Consider the following 16,433-nt stretch of genomic DNA (forward strand, 5'->3'; position numbering starts at 1 on the left):
CCAGCTCACACCTGTGTAAATGATGTTTGACTGTGTCAGGCAATGGTTGAGATAAATGTGCTCGAAAATCTTATTTCTCTCACTGGTGACGGTCGGGTTAGGTTCAAGATGTTTTAATCCAGATTACTATGACTCGGGGACTGGTAATGGGTTGATGGTTGTGGATTGTGATTTTTACCTGTTTTTAAACACTCGTGTCTTGTCTCAAACATTTACCCTCCTCTGTCTGTACCTCTCACCTATGACTTGATATCAACTCGGTAAAATGTATTTTACCGAGTTTACCGACTGCTACAACTTTGAATATATTATGAATCAAAACAAACCAAACCATTTTGTAAAACAGTTAACAAAAGAAAACCGTTGTCTATCTCCGATTTGGCCTTTTTTGTCAAACACAAAACTAAAATATTGGATTGGATAAAACTTTATTGTCAAATGTACTGTATGTGTAACATGTAACATACAGCACAGATGAAATTTCTTCCCTCTCAACATAAAACAAGAGGAGCCGCTGCGGGTGTCCGCACCGCGATCAAAAGTCATATCAAAAACATGCATGCCCCGATCCCACTGAGGGACGAATATTTGCGAGCATTTGTGAAGGGAGCAAATGTTCTCGTCAGGGTTCGTTTAAGGTCACTAGACGTTCGTAAAATGTTCTCCAGTTGTCTGAAATTTCCTTGCAACAAGAAAAACATAAAAATGGTTGGTGAACGTCTGGAGAACGTTTGGCAAACGTTTGCGACATTGAACGAACCCTGATGCAAACGTGTATTTTCCTACCTTCGCCACTGAAGTTGGTACATGTTAAACATAAAGACAGAATGATTTGCAAATCAATGTAATGGGCCATTAAGGAGGTGAGTATTGAGTATACCCTGCTTGGCTCATCACCGCAAAGCCCTTTATAACGTCCAAGGATTAAAAGTCTCCACAGATGATCTGACATGTTAGTCTTTTACCATTATACTGACACAACATAGATTGCTTTGCACACTGTCGTACTTCGTCAATGACTTTGTACAGTGTTGTAATACAAAGTGGTTCATTACAACACATTTTCTGTATACTGCTGCTGGTGCATCTTCCCGCGGCGACTGCTTTCCATTATCATGCCTGCATTAGAATAGAGAATAGTGACGGGAAAGAATTAACATGAAGCTCGCATGAGGTGCGCATTTTGTCACCATTACAAAGCAGTCATTCCATGCAAAAGTGAGATGTGCAATTTTTCGCAGTCATTCATTTCACTTAACAATTCTACATATAATTCAACATATGCCAGTTTGAGGGATCTTGGTGTAATCTTGGTGTAAATTAGCTTGGGGGGTGGGTTGGGTTGGTGCTTCACGTCACTAATTCCACCTACGGTGAGTCTTACACTGCCACACCAGCAGGCTATTTCCAAAGCCTGCTGAAATGAGGGGAGGTGGATGGTGGAGAAATCACCCCAAAATTCCCTTCCACAGTAAGGAAACTGGGGCCCCCTTTATGGATGGACAGGAGATATATCCATAATCCTTTACGCCAGTAACATTTAAAACAACATGCCACCGAAGCAGTTTTCTCTACTCGAAGAATGTCCAAGACTCAAGAAAAAAAAGGTATGAAATTGTCTGACTAATTTTACCATCCGTAAAGAAAACCGTGTAAACATTAAAAATATAAAATGCTTCGATAGATGGCTCAGGAGCTAAAGTGAGACAGAGAGAAAAAGGAGGAAAGAAAGCACGCTATTGTGTTACGTCAACAACACTCACACTCACGAATGACGTTTTGGAAAAGTGGAGTTAAAGGTATTTTAAACAGCGCTGTGTTGCAAAGGAAGCATCTTTTCACATTCTTCCTTGACCTGGTCACGTTTTCTACATATAGAAAACATGATAGGTTAGGATATCTCCGAAGAGGCATATTGGGGAAATATTTATGCCCAGAGATGAATAAAACAAAACCACACTATTCCTCCAAAATCTGAGATTTGACTTCCTGACGGACCGTCCTCTCCAGCACCACTGATAGCGCTTTCTCGAGAGGCTGACGAGTGTGAACCCTCTGTTGTTGGAACAAACCCTCCGGTCCAACTTCTTAAAAGAGGGACCACCACCCAAGTCTGCCAATCCCGAGGCACTGTCCCCGATGTTGTAACCAGGGCAGCCCCGCAACATTCATAGCCTTTAGTAACTCCAAGTGAATCTCATCAATCCCCAGGGCTTTGCTCAGTGCACATATGGACCCCCTTATGTTTGAACATGGTGCTTGTTATGGACAATCCGTGACAAGTAAAGAAGTCCAGGACCAGAACGCCACCCAGGTTCTGAACTGGGTAGCGGGTGGGGCTTTCCTCCTTGCAGACGTGTCCACCAGGCACTCGTCAGCGAGCTCCACCTCCAGGCCTGGCTCCAGAGTAGGCAAGGGAAACATAATCCAATTATATTCGTCATCATCAGGTATCTGCGAGCCATGCTTTGTCTGGTCGTTCACTTCGGACCTGTTTCCAATGGTTCGCCTTGCGTGGGGCATAAACTCTCTGACAACTTATCATCCATCTATACATCCATTTTTCAAACCGCTTGATCCTCACTAGGGTCGCGGGGGGTGCTGGAGCCTGTCCCAGCTGTCTTCGGGCAGTAGGCGGGGGACACCCTGAATCAGTTGCCAGCCAATCACAGGGCACACAGAGATGAACAACCACCCACGCTCACATTCACACCAAGGAACAATTTAGAGAGTTCAATCAGCCTGCCATGCATGTTTTTTTTTTTTGGAATGCGGGAGTAAACCGGAGTACCTGGAGAAAACCCACACAGGCCCGGGAAGAACATGCAAACTCCACACAGGGAGGCCGAGCTGGAATTGAACCTGGTACCTCTGCACTGTGAAGTCGACGTGCTAACCACTGGACTACCAGGCCGCCCCAACTTATCATTATTATTATTGTTATTATTATTTTCCTTTCGGCTTTTCCCCTCAGGTGTAGCCACAGCGATCAGTTGCCTCCATCTAACCCTGTTTTGTGTGTCCTCTTCTCCCAATCATTATTATTATTATTATTATTATTATTGTAGCAAGTGGCACAGTGGACTACTGGTTATCACGTCGACCTCATAGTGCAGAGGTTCAAGGTTCGATTCTGGCTGCGGCCTTCCTGTGCGGAGTTTTTCATGTTCTCCCCATGCCTGCATGGATTTATTCCCACATTCCCCCACAAAAAATTCATGGCAGGTTAATGGAACACTCTAAATTGTCCCTGGGTGTGAGTATGAGCGCAGATGGTTGTTCGTCTATGTGTGCCCTGCGATATGCTGGCAACCAGTTCAGGGTGTCCTCCACCTATTGCCCAAAGATTGGCTCCAGCTGGCCCACGACCCCTGTGAGGATAAATTGGTTAAAAATGGATGGTTGGATGGATATTACGATAGCTTACACCCACACCCATTCCAAACAGACCAGGAGAAATTTATCCATGCTTCAGTAGACTTTATTATTGTAACTTCTTTCTGGACTCCCTCAATAGAGCACCAAACAGCTGCAGCTCAGGTTCCTACTGAACAAAGTGATCGCAACATACTATTCCAGTACTACTGCACTTGCTCCTAATTAGCTGTTGAGTAGATTTAAAAATTCAGCAACTGGTCTGTAAATCACCGAATAGTTTTTGTCCTGTATACATTAAATCATTGCTGATTGAATATAAGATTTACAGAGTTGGGCCTCTAAATGAAGTCCAGAGATCAAAGTAAACATGGTGAAGCTGCATTTAGCTGTTATGTTGCACACCAATGAAATAAAGTGCCAGCAGAAGTAAAGTCAGCACCAAGTGTCAATGCTTTTAAATCCAGGTTAAATTCTTTGCTTTGCCGTACAATGTGCATAAGCTATTAGAACATACTGTGCATATGATGATGTTAGCTGGTTAGTTGCCTTTGAATTGACCCAGCATTACATTTTAAAATGCGTCATTAAATTTAAATATTGACAATAGAACGATATTTTATATTTTAGACTATATTTTGTTGTTCTACTTCTTCCTTTTATAACTTTGTTGCTGTGAATTGGGAATTTCTTCAGTGCGAGACTAATAAAGGTTTTCTTATCTTATCTTATCTTAGAAGTATTTTATTGTTTAACTCACCTGATTATGACATGAAAGCTCAGCATGCTGTAGGCTGAGGCTTGGAGTGGGATGGAGCACCAAGCTATCCAAACACGGCACTCTGTTAACTTATGCATGTCATGCAACCTCCTTTCCACAATATTATCTTATTCTAAATGTTGCACTGAAGAGACTCTTCATTAGTTCAACAAAGTTATATCACACGTGATAGTCGCATGGTGCACCCGCGTGACACATGGTAGTGCGAACTTTGTCGGTCTCAGCAAGTTTTTCCAGTCGGCAAATGGGATTACGTTATGAGGAACTGGAAATTTAAAATGTGAATGATTCTGGCAGAATAATACCGGCGATTCTCAATACTCGATGCTCCACTCAAAGTATGTGCCTAACTGACACACTTGCCACATGCATCACCGGCCAAACTGGCTGGCAATTGTTTGTCAAAGAAGGTTTATCTAGTGTCCCTAATATTATGTTGGTGGCAATGCTTTTTGTCAGGTATCCTGCTTGTGGGCATAATCACCAGACTACTCGATCTTCCACAGCTTATAGTTCTTCAACATGTTTGTATATTTTGCTTTTAATTGTAGATATGAGCAAATCTGTTTATCTTTTTACTTTGTGCAGGTGACTTCGACTGTCATCCACTTGATCCAACAGTTTGGCATGTAAGTTTCAGCACAATATTCATTTTAGTCTTAGATTTCCATGACAATTTGTAAATTACGAATTTATCAATCAAATAAACGAATTGTCTGTGGGGAGTCAAATTACCTTCATTTCTTGAGAAAAACACACATTGTTTTGAAAAAAAAAATCCCAAATTAAGAGTGGGTAATTATCTTTGCATCTGATTCCTTCAGCATCCTGTCACGTGGCAGCCATCGAAAGAGGGCGATCACCTGATAGGACGCATCACGCTGAGCAAGCGATCATCCATGCCACGGGAAGCTGGGTCACTTCTGGGCCTAAAAGTAAGCAAAGATGCTGCACATCAATCGATGCCATTTTGCATACTGCTATCGATCAATTGGTCATTCATGCATATCATACCTAAAAGGCACAATGGCACAACATCTCTTTCATTCTTCACAATTCTAAACTTTGTTTTATTCACTTTGTCTCCTTTCAGCACGTATTATGAGTCTGTGTGTGTATGTGTGTGCGTGTGTGTTTTATATATATATATATATATATAGCGGTATATATAGCGGCTGGATAGCTCAGTTAGTAAGCATCGGTTTGGCATACGGGAGATGGTGCTTCGAATCCCGCCTGGGATTGGGCAAGATCCTTCACGCTAATGCCTACCTCATACAATGATGAGGGACAATAAAATGAATGACATGACGTCGCCCGGCCAAACAAGGTCTGCGTCAGGTGCTGGGGAACCAGAGCACCTTGATGAAAAATGGGCTACTGGAACAAAGCGGAGATGGGCGAGTTGCGATAACATGGCTCTGTTGGAATGCTAGTACTCAAGCAACCCTAGTCAGAGGGGCTACATGCAGAGAATGTGGGCAAAATGGTTACTTCGGAACCCACAGTCACTGTTGACAACGAAACAACTAGTAGCTCAGTGTTCCAACATCCACAAACGGCAACTGCTGTCACAACTTGAGATTGATGAGGTACAACGCCGGTACCATGGTGAAGGGCCCCAGGCTGCCAGATCAGGGGAGGAGGTCATACCAGAGATTGGGAGGCAAACACCAATGAATGCAGATGATGAGATTGGGAGGCCAGCCCCAATGAATGAGCTCGGACGAATAAACAAGCTGTTTGCAACACAACCTGCAAAAGTGTACGCTCAGTGACAGGGTCCTAACAACAGAGCTGACCCACCAAGACTGGAAACTGAAAGGTACTGGAAAGGCATATGGGAGAAGCAGGTTGCACATAACAGCAGTGCACAATGGCTGGAGACCCTGAGAGAGGAGCACAGCAACCTCCCTGAACAGAACCCAGTTACCATAACAGTGGCAGACATACAGGAAAGAGTCTCAGATATGAAGAACTGGACAGCACCAGGCCCGGACATGGTCCACACCTACTGGCAAAAGAAACTCACAGCACTCCATGAGTGCCCAGCAGCACAAATGAACCAGCTGCTGAGGGATGGGACTCACCCAGGATGGCTAACTGAAGGGCGAACGATCCTGATAATGAAGGATCCCTCAAAGGGTGCAGGTCCCATCCAACTATCGGCCAATAACCTGTCTCTCCACAACATGGAAGCTCATGTCAGGCATCATTGCGGCTAAGATAAGTGGACACCTGGATCAATACATGAGCGAGGCACAGAAGGGCATTGGTAGAGATACCAGAGGAGCCAAACATCAGCTCCTGGTTGACTGAACAGTCGCACAAGACTGCAGGTCCCGACGTACCAACCTGTGCACAGCCTGGATTGATTACAAGAAAGCCTATGACTCGATGCCACATACATGGATCACTGAATGCTTGGAATTGTATAAGGTGAACAGGACCCTAAGAGCCTTCGTTGCGAACTCGATGAGGATGTGGAAAACCACATTTGAAGCCAATGGCAAGCCACTTACCCAAGTGTCCATCAAATTTGGCAAAAACCAAGGTGATGCACTCTCCCCACTGCTGTTCTGCATAGGACTGAACCCCCTAAGCCAAGAAATCACCAAGACAGGCTATGGATGCCGCCTCAGAAATGGAGCTACGATCAGTCACCTCCTCTACATGGATGATATAAAGCTGTATGCTAAGAGCGAAAGGGACATAGACTCCCTGATCCACACAACCAGGATCTACAGCAGCGACATCGGGATTTCATTCGGGCTTGAGAAATGTAGTCGGATGGTGACTAAGAGAGGAAAGGTAGTCCGCACATAAGGGGTCTCACTCCCTGAAGGAACAATAGCAGACATTGAGGACAGCTACAAGTACCTCGGTATACCACAAGCCAATGGCAACCTCGAACTGGCAACAAGGAAAGCGGCTACGGCCAAATACCTCCAGCGAGTGAGGCAAGTCCTAAGAAGCCAGCTCAATGGCAAGAATAAGACCCGGGCAATAAACAGCTATGCCCTGCCAGTGATCAGATACCCTGCAGGAATAATAAGGTGGCCAAAGGAAGAGATTCAGACCACGGACGTTAAGACCCGAAAGCTCCTAACCATGCATGGAGGGTTCCATCCCAAATCCAGCACCCTGAGACTGTAATCAAGCCGAAAGGAAGGAGGCCGGGGACTGGTGAGTGTGAGAACCACTGTCCAGGATGAAACATCCAAGCTATACATCAAGGAGAAGGCTCCAACTGAGATTTTCTCAGGCAAAGTTAAAGAAATGACTCTGCACACAGGCAAATTGTCTTCAATATCGGCGGAAGCGGATCTCTGAGAGCGAATGACGGTTAGTTCCTCTGCGATCACACTCAAGCTCCCTTCCCGCCAATTCAGACTTTTATTGTGACATACAAGGAAAACACTGCCCCCGATATTTCGATTCCACACCCCCGGTCCGGCCCCTCAGTAGCGATTGGTTAACTGTTTTAAACATTGTACCACCAGTATGTTGGCACCTTTTCTGTCTGGTTTACATTGAATTGGGAAACGCTAGTTCGTTAGCACGGAAGCTAACCGCGGACGTTAGCACGGAAGCTAACTGCAAAAAGTCGTTACGTAGCTGCAACCCACCACCAGAGACCAACCAGCCGAACACCAGCGAGCGTGAAGGAGCCGGTAAACCCACTTGCCACGTTAGAAACACCCAGCAGCAAGCCCACTGGACACGTCACAAACTAGCATACAACCGGCTAGCAACGAGACCCGACAAAATGCCACCCAAACAGAAGCAAGACACGAAGCAGGAAGAGGATTCCCTGACCCTCACTCAAGTAAACAAATTACTCCAGCAACAAAAAGAGCTTTTTACGGCGCTCTTGCAACAACAACAGGAAAATTTCAAAGGATTTGTCAAGATGATAGACTCAACAAACTCACGAGGGAAGTCCAAGAAATAAAAACCAGCATCAACTTTACCCAAAAAGGGGTAGACAACATTAAAAAAAATCTAATCTCTCAAACTGGCTATTCCAAAGACATGCAAACAGAATTCTACAAAGTATGTGACGGCATGCTTGTATTAACAGACAAGGTGGACTACTTGGAAGGACAGTCAAGAAGAAACAACTTGGTAATTGATGGAATTGAGGAAAAACCAGGAGAAACGTGGACTGAAACAAAGGAAAAAGTTCAAAAAATCCTCAAGGAGAAGCTGCTAATACAGGGGCAAATTGAGGTGGAGAGAGCTCACCGCACAGGAAGACAAGACCCTGGAAGACCTCGACCGAGGCCAGTTGTGGTGAGCTAGCGACCGTGAGGAAGCCGGGAGACAACCAGCCTGTGACCACCGCGAGGGAGCCAACGACGACCGCAAGGGAGCCAGTGACCGCGAGGGAGCCGGGAGACAGCGAGCCTGAGGCACCCGGGAGACATCCAGCCAGCGCGCGTGAGAGAGCCAGGAGGCAGCCAGCCGGAGAGCGTGAGGGAGTCGACGACGACCGCAAGGGAGACAGCGACCACAAGGGACCCAGTGATGACGGAGAGAGAGCGAGCAACAACAGCGAGGGAACCAACGACGACCGCGAGGGAGCCATCGACGACTGCGTGGGGGCGGGAGCTTTAACACATCCCAAAAACATGGACTGCCAACCCTTGGAAGATATTGACTATAAGCCATTCGATCCCGAGAACAATTTCAATTACAATTTCAAGAACAAACAAAGGGTAACAAACTCTGACTATTACCTGGATGAACAATTCAACACTAATATAAAATTGGAAAATGCACTTTCAGTAATACACTTAAACAAGTCAAGTCAAGTCAAGTCAACAGTATTTATAGAGCACTTTCAAACAGCCATCGCTGCATACAAAGTGCTGTACATGGAGCGATTTAACATATACAATAAACAGTAAGACGAATCAGTAATAAGTAATAAGTAATAAGGCGGTAGAAAGCACCAAGCAGTAAAACCAATAGCAAATCTAAGTCATGCTGAGTCAAACGCCAAAGAATACAAGTGAGTTTTGAGGAGGGCTTTAAAGATGGGCAGCGAGGAGGCTTGCCGAATGTTCAGTGGGAGGTCATTCCAGAGAGATGGACCAGAAACAGAAAAGGCTCGATCCCCTCTGAGCCTCAGTTTAAACAGTAGAAGTCTCTATAAAAACTTCACAAAAATCAAAGAATACCTGACTAAATTCAATAAATTTAAAATAATTGCCATATCAGAAACTTGGCTTGATGAAGATAAAACAAAAAAGGAGGGGGGGGGGTGCAACATATGTAGACAAAGCAATTAAATGCAGTAAAATCGAAAGATTGACAAACACAATAGAAAACCTAATGGAATGTCTAACCATTGAAATACATAATAAAAATGCATCAAATATCATAAGTTGCATCTATAGGACACCAGGATCATGTATTGACACATTTAATAAAAAACTAACAGATATGCTCAGTTACTACAACAATAAGAAAACACGAATAATATGTGGTGACTGTAACATTGACTTATTAAACACAAATGGGCACAAAAAAACAACTGACTTCATAAATACTGTGTACAGCAACAGCTTTTTCCCAGTAATCCTGAAACCTAGCAAAATAACAGTTGACACGGCCACATTAATAGATAACATATTTATAAATAAGATTGATCATAAAATGGAAAGTGGACTTCTCATTAATGACATAAGTGACCACCTACCTGTTTTTGCAGTTCTTCATAATTATTTTGATAGAAAAGCTAAATCAACAACTCGTATAACAGAAATAAGACTAAGAACCCAACGTTCCATCGATGCCTTTAAGCAAGACCTAGAAAAACAAAACTGGACCGAGGTCTACTCAAACGAAGACCCAAATACAGCGTTTGAAGTATTTCAGTCTATCATAATCTTATTATATGATAAACATTTTCCATTAACTAAAGTCTCCAAAAAGTATGAAGACCCAAGTAAGCCATGGATAACGAAAGGCATAGAAGACACATGTAAAAAGAAAAACAATTTATATAAATTGTTATTAAAATTGAGAACTGAAGAAGTAGAAAAAAACACAAGACCTATAAAAATAAACTAGTAAATATTATAATAACCAGTAAAAGAGATCATTATCATGCACTATTAGAGCAGAATAAAAGTAACACACAAGAAATATGGAAAATACTTAACCAAGTAATCAGAAATAGTCCTAAAAAAAAGGATTTTCCAGAGTATTTTATCAAAGGCAAAAATACTATTTTGGAAAAAACTGCAGAAATAGCAACTGAATTCGATGAGTATTTTGTCAACATCGGCAGTAACCTAGCAAAACAAATTCCTGATCCAACAAACTTGTTTGAAATAGATAGATACGTAGAAAAAAACTCCTCCACGATGTTCCTTACTGCTGTAAAACAAGAAGAAGTATCAAATATTATAAAAACTTTTAAAAATAAAAAGTCAATTGATTGCTTTAATATTGATATGACAATAATCAAGCAGATTATAGAATATGTAGTGCGACCTTTCACGCACATATGCAACCTGTCATTCAAAGCTGGTATCTTTCCATCAAAAATGAAAATTGCTAAAGTTATTTCAAACTCTAAAAGTGGAGAAAGACATCTGTTTACAAATTATAGACCAATATCACTACTACCACAATTTTCAAAAATATTAGAAAAACTATTTTCTCGCAGACTTAATAGCTTTATACAAAAGCATGCGCTGTTAAGTGAGAATCAATATGGCTTCAGGGAAAAACGGACCACCTCAATGGCAGTTATGGAGTTTGTGGAAGCAATAGCCACTAATATAGACAACAAAGAATTTAGTGTTGGGGTTTTCCTAGATCTAAAAAAAGCTTTTGACACAATAGATCACAATATATTATTGAAAAAACTAGAAAGATATGGCATTAGAGGTGTAGCTTATAAATGAATAAAAAGTTATTTAGAGAACAGATATCAGTACGTGCAACTCAACAATAAAAAAACGAATCAACTGAAAATCACTCACGGTGTTCCTCAGGGGTCAGTGCTTGGTCCAAAACTATTCATCTTATATATAACTGATATCTGCAAGGTCTCAAAACAATTTAAATGTGTCCTATTTGCTGATGATACAACTTTCTACTGTTCTGGAATAAATCTGAAACAGCTCCTGACAACCGTAGAAAATGAATTAAACAAATTTAAAAACTGGTTCGACAGAAATAAATTGTCACTTAACCTGAAAAAATCAAAGTTAATTGTTTTTGAACTCTGAACTTAATGTCATAAGTGTCAGCAGTGTCTATCCCAATACACACCCATTCAAAATGGATGATTGTCTCAGGAAACAGACGCATGCGCAACGCCACAGTGTGCTCACAGCTTCAGCCCAGGAGAGCCGCACACAGACAATAAGACAATACGAATCGCGGGAGGTTTCGATTGTGTGCAGTTTTGCTCCCGTCTACCCGGGAATCTTTGCAGTTTTTTCACACCAGAACACCGCAACATGGTAAATGAACATCACAATGGTGTCCTCAAATAATATTTGCATGACTCAGACATTGCATTCACCTTTAGTGGAAGAACAGCACTGCACATTCCTGTGCTCCCTTGTGTCAGTATTTAAAATGGTTCTTAACTCCTCTTCTGATATATTTTTCAGTGATTTCAGAGGGGATGTGAAAAGGGGAATTGTACAAATGAAAAGGATGTTCTGTGATTGGCTGGCAACCGATTCAGGGTGTCCCCCGCCTACTGCCCAGAGACAGCTGGGATAGGCTCCAGCACCCCCTGCGACCCTAGTGAGGATCAAGCATTTCGGAAGATGAATGAAAATGAATGAAAAGGAAGTTTTTGTTTTCATGTTTAGTATTTATTTTGGTAAAATGAGTATTTTGTTTTGTTTTTGTTAAATTAAGGGAAAAAAGACAACTACTGTTTAACAAAGTTAAAGTAAAGATGACTTATTTGCCTATTTCTATTATTTAGCAGGCACATCTTAACAAAATAAAAGAGTTCCTGTGCCTCAACACAATACCTCTCATTATTTGCTGTGTACAGGCAAAGTGAATAATTGTTATTTTCATGCACCCCATTATTGGTTGGTTGTGAGGAGTGCTGATTTGTATAAGCTTGGCTTGACCATACTAAATGGGCATATAGCCCTGCTCCCCATGACCGCCGTGCATGGGACCGGACCTTGGTCTTATTAAAAAAAAAAAAAAAAAGAAAAAAAAGTGGACCTACAGCATTTCTAGTTGAGGACCACTGGTATCTACATACACACGCACATAGTTTTTTTCTGAGGGTCAATGCATACCAAACCGAAATTTGTAAGCACAAAAACACAAACTGGACCATGAATTTGGAGAATCTCTCAGCGAGGGATTGAGAGAGAGAGAGAGATAGTCACACAGTGATTTTGCTGACAGATTCTAAAATATGAAAAAAACGAACAAATAACAAGGAGGTACTTCCAGGAAATTACTTAAACATGGCAATAAGCTATAAGGCAAAATTCTGAGGGTCTAGAAAATTCAGTAGTAATGGGTCAATGAGGTGTCATGTGTCATTTCAACACATCCAACCACTGTCACTGAACACTGACACCTGCTGGACCTAATACGTCCCTACATGCAATTTATTTGACAAGAGTCAACTGACCTAGTTTAGACAATAACAGAACCATGTACGGACATATTATTTCCTTTGAAAGAAAAATTGTTGAAAAAAATAGATATTTAAAAAACGAAATCCAAGTGAGGGGGCCTGGTCGAGTGGTTAGCGCGTCGACCTCACAGTGCAGATGTCGTTGGTTCGGTCCAGCTCCGGCCTTCCTGTGTGGACTTTGCATTTTCTCCCCATGCCTGCATGGGTTTTCTCCGGGTACTCCGGTTTCCTCCCGTTATAAAAACATGCATGGCAGGCTGGTTGGACACTCTAAATTGTTCCTTGGTGTGAATGTGAGCGTGGGTGGTTGTTCATCTCTGTGTGCCCTGCGATTTGCTGGCAACCAGTTCAGGGTGTCCCCCGCCTACTGCCCGAAGACGGCTGGGATAGGCTCCAGCATGACCCGCCACCCTTGTGAGAATAAGTGGATCAGCAAATGGATGGATGGATGAAAGTTGTTTAAATCTGGGATCTAGAAGTGTTGGCAGAGTTAACACACTTGAATCCGGATTGGAAGCAGTGTCTGACTCCACACTTCAGGTGTTCAGGTAAGTGTATGGTGTGTGTGCAAGGTTGAAGCGTAACCCTCCAGTGCAAGATAGAGCATTTTCATCATCGGGACGACTCAGACACTCGCCTCTCTTCAGACAACTTCATTGTCACTTTATGTAAAGGGGCAAGCACAAGTAGTGTTCCTCCTCGGATGTTATGCTCTTGAGCTGTAAATCGAATCCAATCTGGCCAGAGATACCCACACTGGTTCGCTCTCATTATGTAGCGTTGACAGCATTTCTTATGCGCTATTCCACTGGGTTGCCATCTTATTGATAAGTTGGTCATCCCATTGGTTGCTGCACTTGAGCACGCTTTTCTTTGGCTGTAATGTTTGATCTGAAGTATGTGAAAATGTGCCTCCGTTTGTCTCTGATTGATGTCTGTGTGGGTGTCTGATCACATGATTTTCTAACAAAGAGACTACTTGAGACTATGTGCAATGCAAATTGAGTGCCGAATTTGGAGCTGTCCAGTAGATGCAATCATGTTTGGTGCTGCATCGGTCACTAGACACTTTATTCAGTTTATTGATTATGGCCCATTCCTCCATCATGCCCCTTTTGACTTGGAACAAATTATCTGCAGTGTGACTCTGGGAAAGGTATTGTACTCCCATCACAGATGTACACAATTGCAAATTCTCATTAATGTCGTGGCCTGTCAGAGCCAAGTACAGTACGTCTCCATGTTCACAGATGTCCACATGTCAGCTTATACTCACTGCCACAGCTTGCTGAACTTCTATTTTCACTCATTCCCGTTCCTCCTTGTACTTTTTGGTCTTTTGTGTGATGATCTGAAAATTAGACAAAGTCAAACTATAAGTAAAGCAAAATATTTAAATTTGACATTAAATAGATTGGAAATAACTACTCCTTTTGATCATTTTACATAAGCCTTCCTGGTTGGCAAAACATATCAGGGCTCAAAGACCATCATTAGCAACGAGAGTTGTGAGCAAGGCTGAAATAATCTGACAGACAGATGTCAGTGTGGCAGAGCTTTAAAGGCAGCAGGATAACGGGGATGATTACAGGCGGGTGCGGCTCATGAGGAAATGCCAATCTCCGGCTACACACTGGAAAAACAAAGCAAACAGGACAGAATCATACCTTGGTTCTTGTGCCCTCAACACAGTATTGTGTGTGTGTGTGGGGGGGGGGGGCGGGGGGGGCTTGGCTGAGTTGAAATTCTGTGTGCATACAAACAAACAACAATCAAAACAATACATCTCACCAATGGGGAGTGGGGTTATTTGTAATTTTCGTTATGTCTTTAGTTTCAGTGTTCTTATTTGTGTAGGTTGTAGGTGGGAAGCTGACAGAGACTGGAAGACTTGGGGCCTTCATCACCAAAGTAAAAAAAGGAAGCCTGGCAGATGTCGTGGGACATCTAAGAGCAGGTGAGCAGGTTTAATGTAATCCTTTGGCTATTTGCAAATCATCTATAATAGTTTTAAAAAAATAGTTGAACAAAGTATAGTATATGTATGTAAAAGAGTATAGTATATGTATGTAATAAACAATAGTAGACTCAACATAGTTTTTACTAAATTTACACTTCTAACAACTGTTATGGCAAATCAAATTTTCACGTTTGTTTCAGGTGATGAAGTGTTGCAGTGGAATGGGAAGTCATTGCCAGGAGCAACCAAGAAAGAGGTTTACAACATCATTCTTGAATCAAAAGCCGAGCCTCAAGTGGAACTAGTTGTTTCAAGACCGATAGGGTAAGATTGGCTTCATTAATGTGTTATAATAATTATTCCAGATGAAAACAAATTTCTTACAGATAATTTTTGATTTCTCCTTCCTTTATCTAAAAGCTCTATTCACTGAATTATGTCAAAAAACCTCTTGAGAAAAGTATATAAAGCATATCAGTTAGTAGTGTTGAATTTAATTAGTAGACCCTGTCCCTCACAACTGACCTGAAATCTTTCAAATGACAGCGTTTCCTTTGTCATTGTTTTCCTGCTTATCCCCACCATGTTTAACATATATACTGTACGGAAATACATGGCACATACATGTTGTACATTCTTTTTAATATTATCCTTTTTTTAATTTTATAACCTTTGCTTGGCATTAATTTGGTACTTGGTCTTTGAAAGATGATGGATGTTGGAGAATATTTACTTTTTACAGAGATATTCCTAGAATCCCAGAGTCATCACATCCTCCGCTCGAATCTAGTAAGTATTCAAAAGTGGCAGTTGTTTTTTGAAATAGTCAAATTAGATGCTGAATCATTTGTCTAGGGCGGCTCAGTGCTCGAGTGGTTAGCTCGGCGACCTCACTGTGCAGAAGTCGTGGGTTCGATCCCTGCATTCCTGTGTGGAGTTTGCATGTTCTCCCCGTGCCTGCATGGGTTTTCTCCGGGTACTCCGGTTTCCTCCCACATTCCAAAAACATGCACGACAAGCTGATTGAACATTCAACATTGTCTCTAGGTGTAAGTGTGAGCGCGGATGGTTGTTCGTCTCTGTGTTTCCTGTGTTTGGCTGGCGACCGGTTTAGGGTGTCCCCCGCCTACTGCCCAATGACAGCTGGGATCGACTCCAGGACCCCCCACGACTCTTGTGAGGATAAGCGGATTGGAAAATGGATGGATGGATGCATGGATGGATTAGTCTATTTTATTGATATTCTGAACACATTTTTGAATTGTTTTGAAAATCTTTCTAATCTTGGAGTGCCTGTTGTTTCCATTTTTTGTTTTACATCACCCGGTGTTGTACTCACCATCCTTTAGCAGGTTCGAGTTCCTTTGAGTCACAGAAAATGGAGCGTCCAACTATATCAGTGATGTCCCCAACAAGCCCAGGAACCCTCAGAGAACTTCCTCTGGTGCTGCCTGGACAACTGTCAGTAAGTACCGACATCAGGGAGATAAACCAACTGATACATCATTTGAATGGCTACAATATATGTAGACAGAGAGGGGTTAAATGCCTTCAAATAACATTTCAGGTGAAACTGTGGTATGACAAAGTAGGCCATCAGCTCATCGTCAACGTCCTTCAAGCCATAGACCTGCCATCCCGACCGGATGGACGACCTCGGAACCCATATG

At 42.4% G+C, this 16,433-nt stretch overlaps 1 protein-coding gene and 1 long non-coding RNA gene across 9 annotated transcripts in view; both read left to right on the top strand.

Moving 5' to 3' along the window:
• Positions 1–16,433, top strand: part of rims1b (regulating synaptic membrane exocytosis 1b) — a 127,134-nt gene that overhangs the window by 59,326 nt on the left and 51,375 nt on the right. For all 8 annotated transcript variants that reach the window (XM_052083830.1, XM_052083831.1, XM_052083832.1 and 5 more), the window contains exons 6-12: positions 4,745–4,785; positions 4,981–5,091; positions 14,661–14,760; positions 14,964–15,087; positions 15,506–15,552; positions 16,113–16,228; positions 16,331–16,433. The exon at positions 16,331–16,433 is cut by the window's right edge and continues 28 nt beyond it. In XM_052083830.1, the coding sequence (XP_051939790.1) occupies positions 4,745–4,785; positions 4,981–5,091; positions 14,661–14,760; positions 14,964–15,087; positions 15,506–15,552; positions 16,113–16,228; positions 16,331–16,433 (642 nt within the window). The remainder of the gene's footprint in view (positions 1–4,744; positions 4,786–4,980; positions 5,092–14,660; positions 14,761–14,963; positions 15,088–15,505; positions 15,553–16,112; positions 16,229–16,330) is intronic.
• Positions 6,594–10,886, top strand: LOC127613032 (uncharacterized). The gene is made up of 2 exons (XR_007966046.1): positions 6,594–8,963; positions 9,303–10,886. It is a non-coding gene; the product is annotated as an uncharacterized LOC127613032 (long non-coding RNA).

The sequence above is a fragment of the Hippocampus zosterae genome, chromosome 13 (genome assembly GCF_025434085.1).
Source record: "Hippocampus zosterae strain Florida chromosome 13, ASM2543408v3, whole genome shotgun sequence".
NCBI lineage: Eukaryota > Metazoa > Chordata > Actinopteri > Syngnathiformes > Syngnathidae > Hippocampus > Hippocampus zosterae.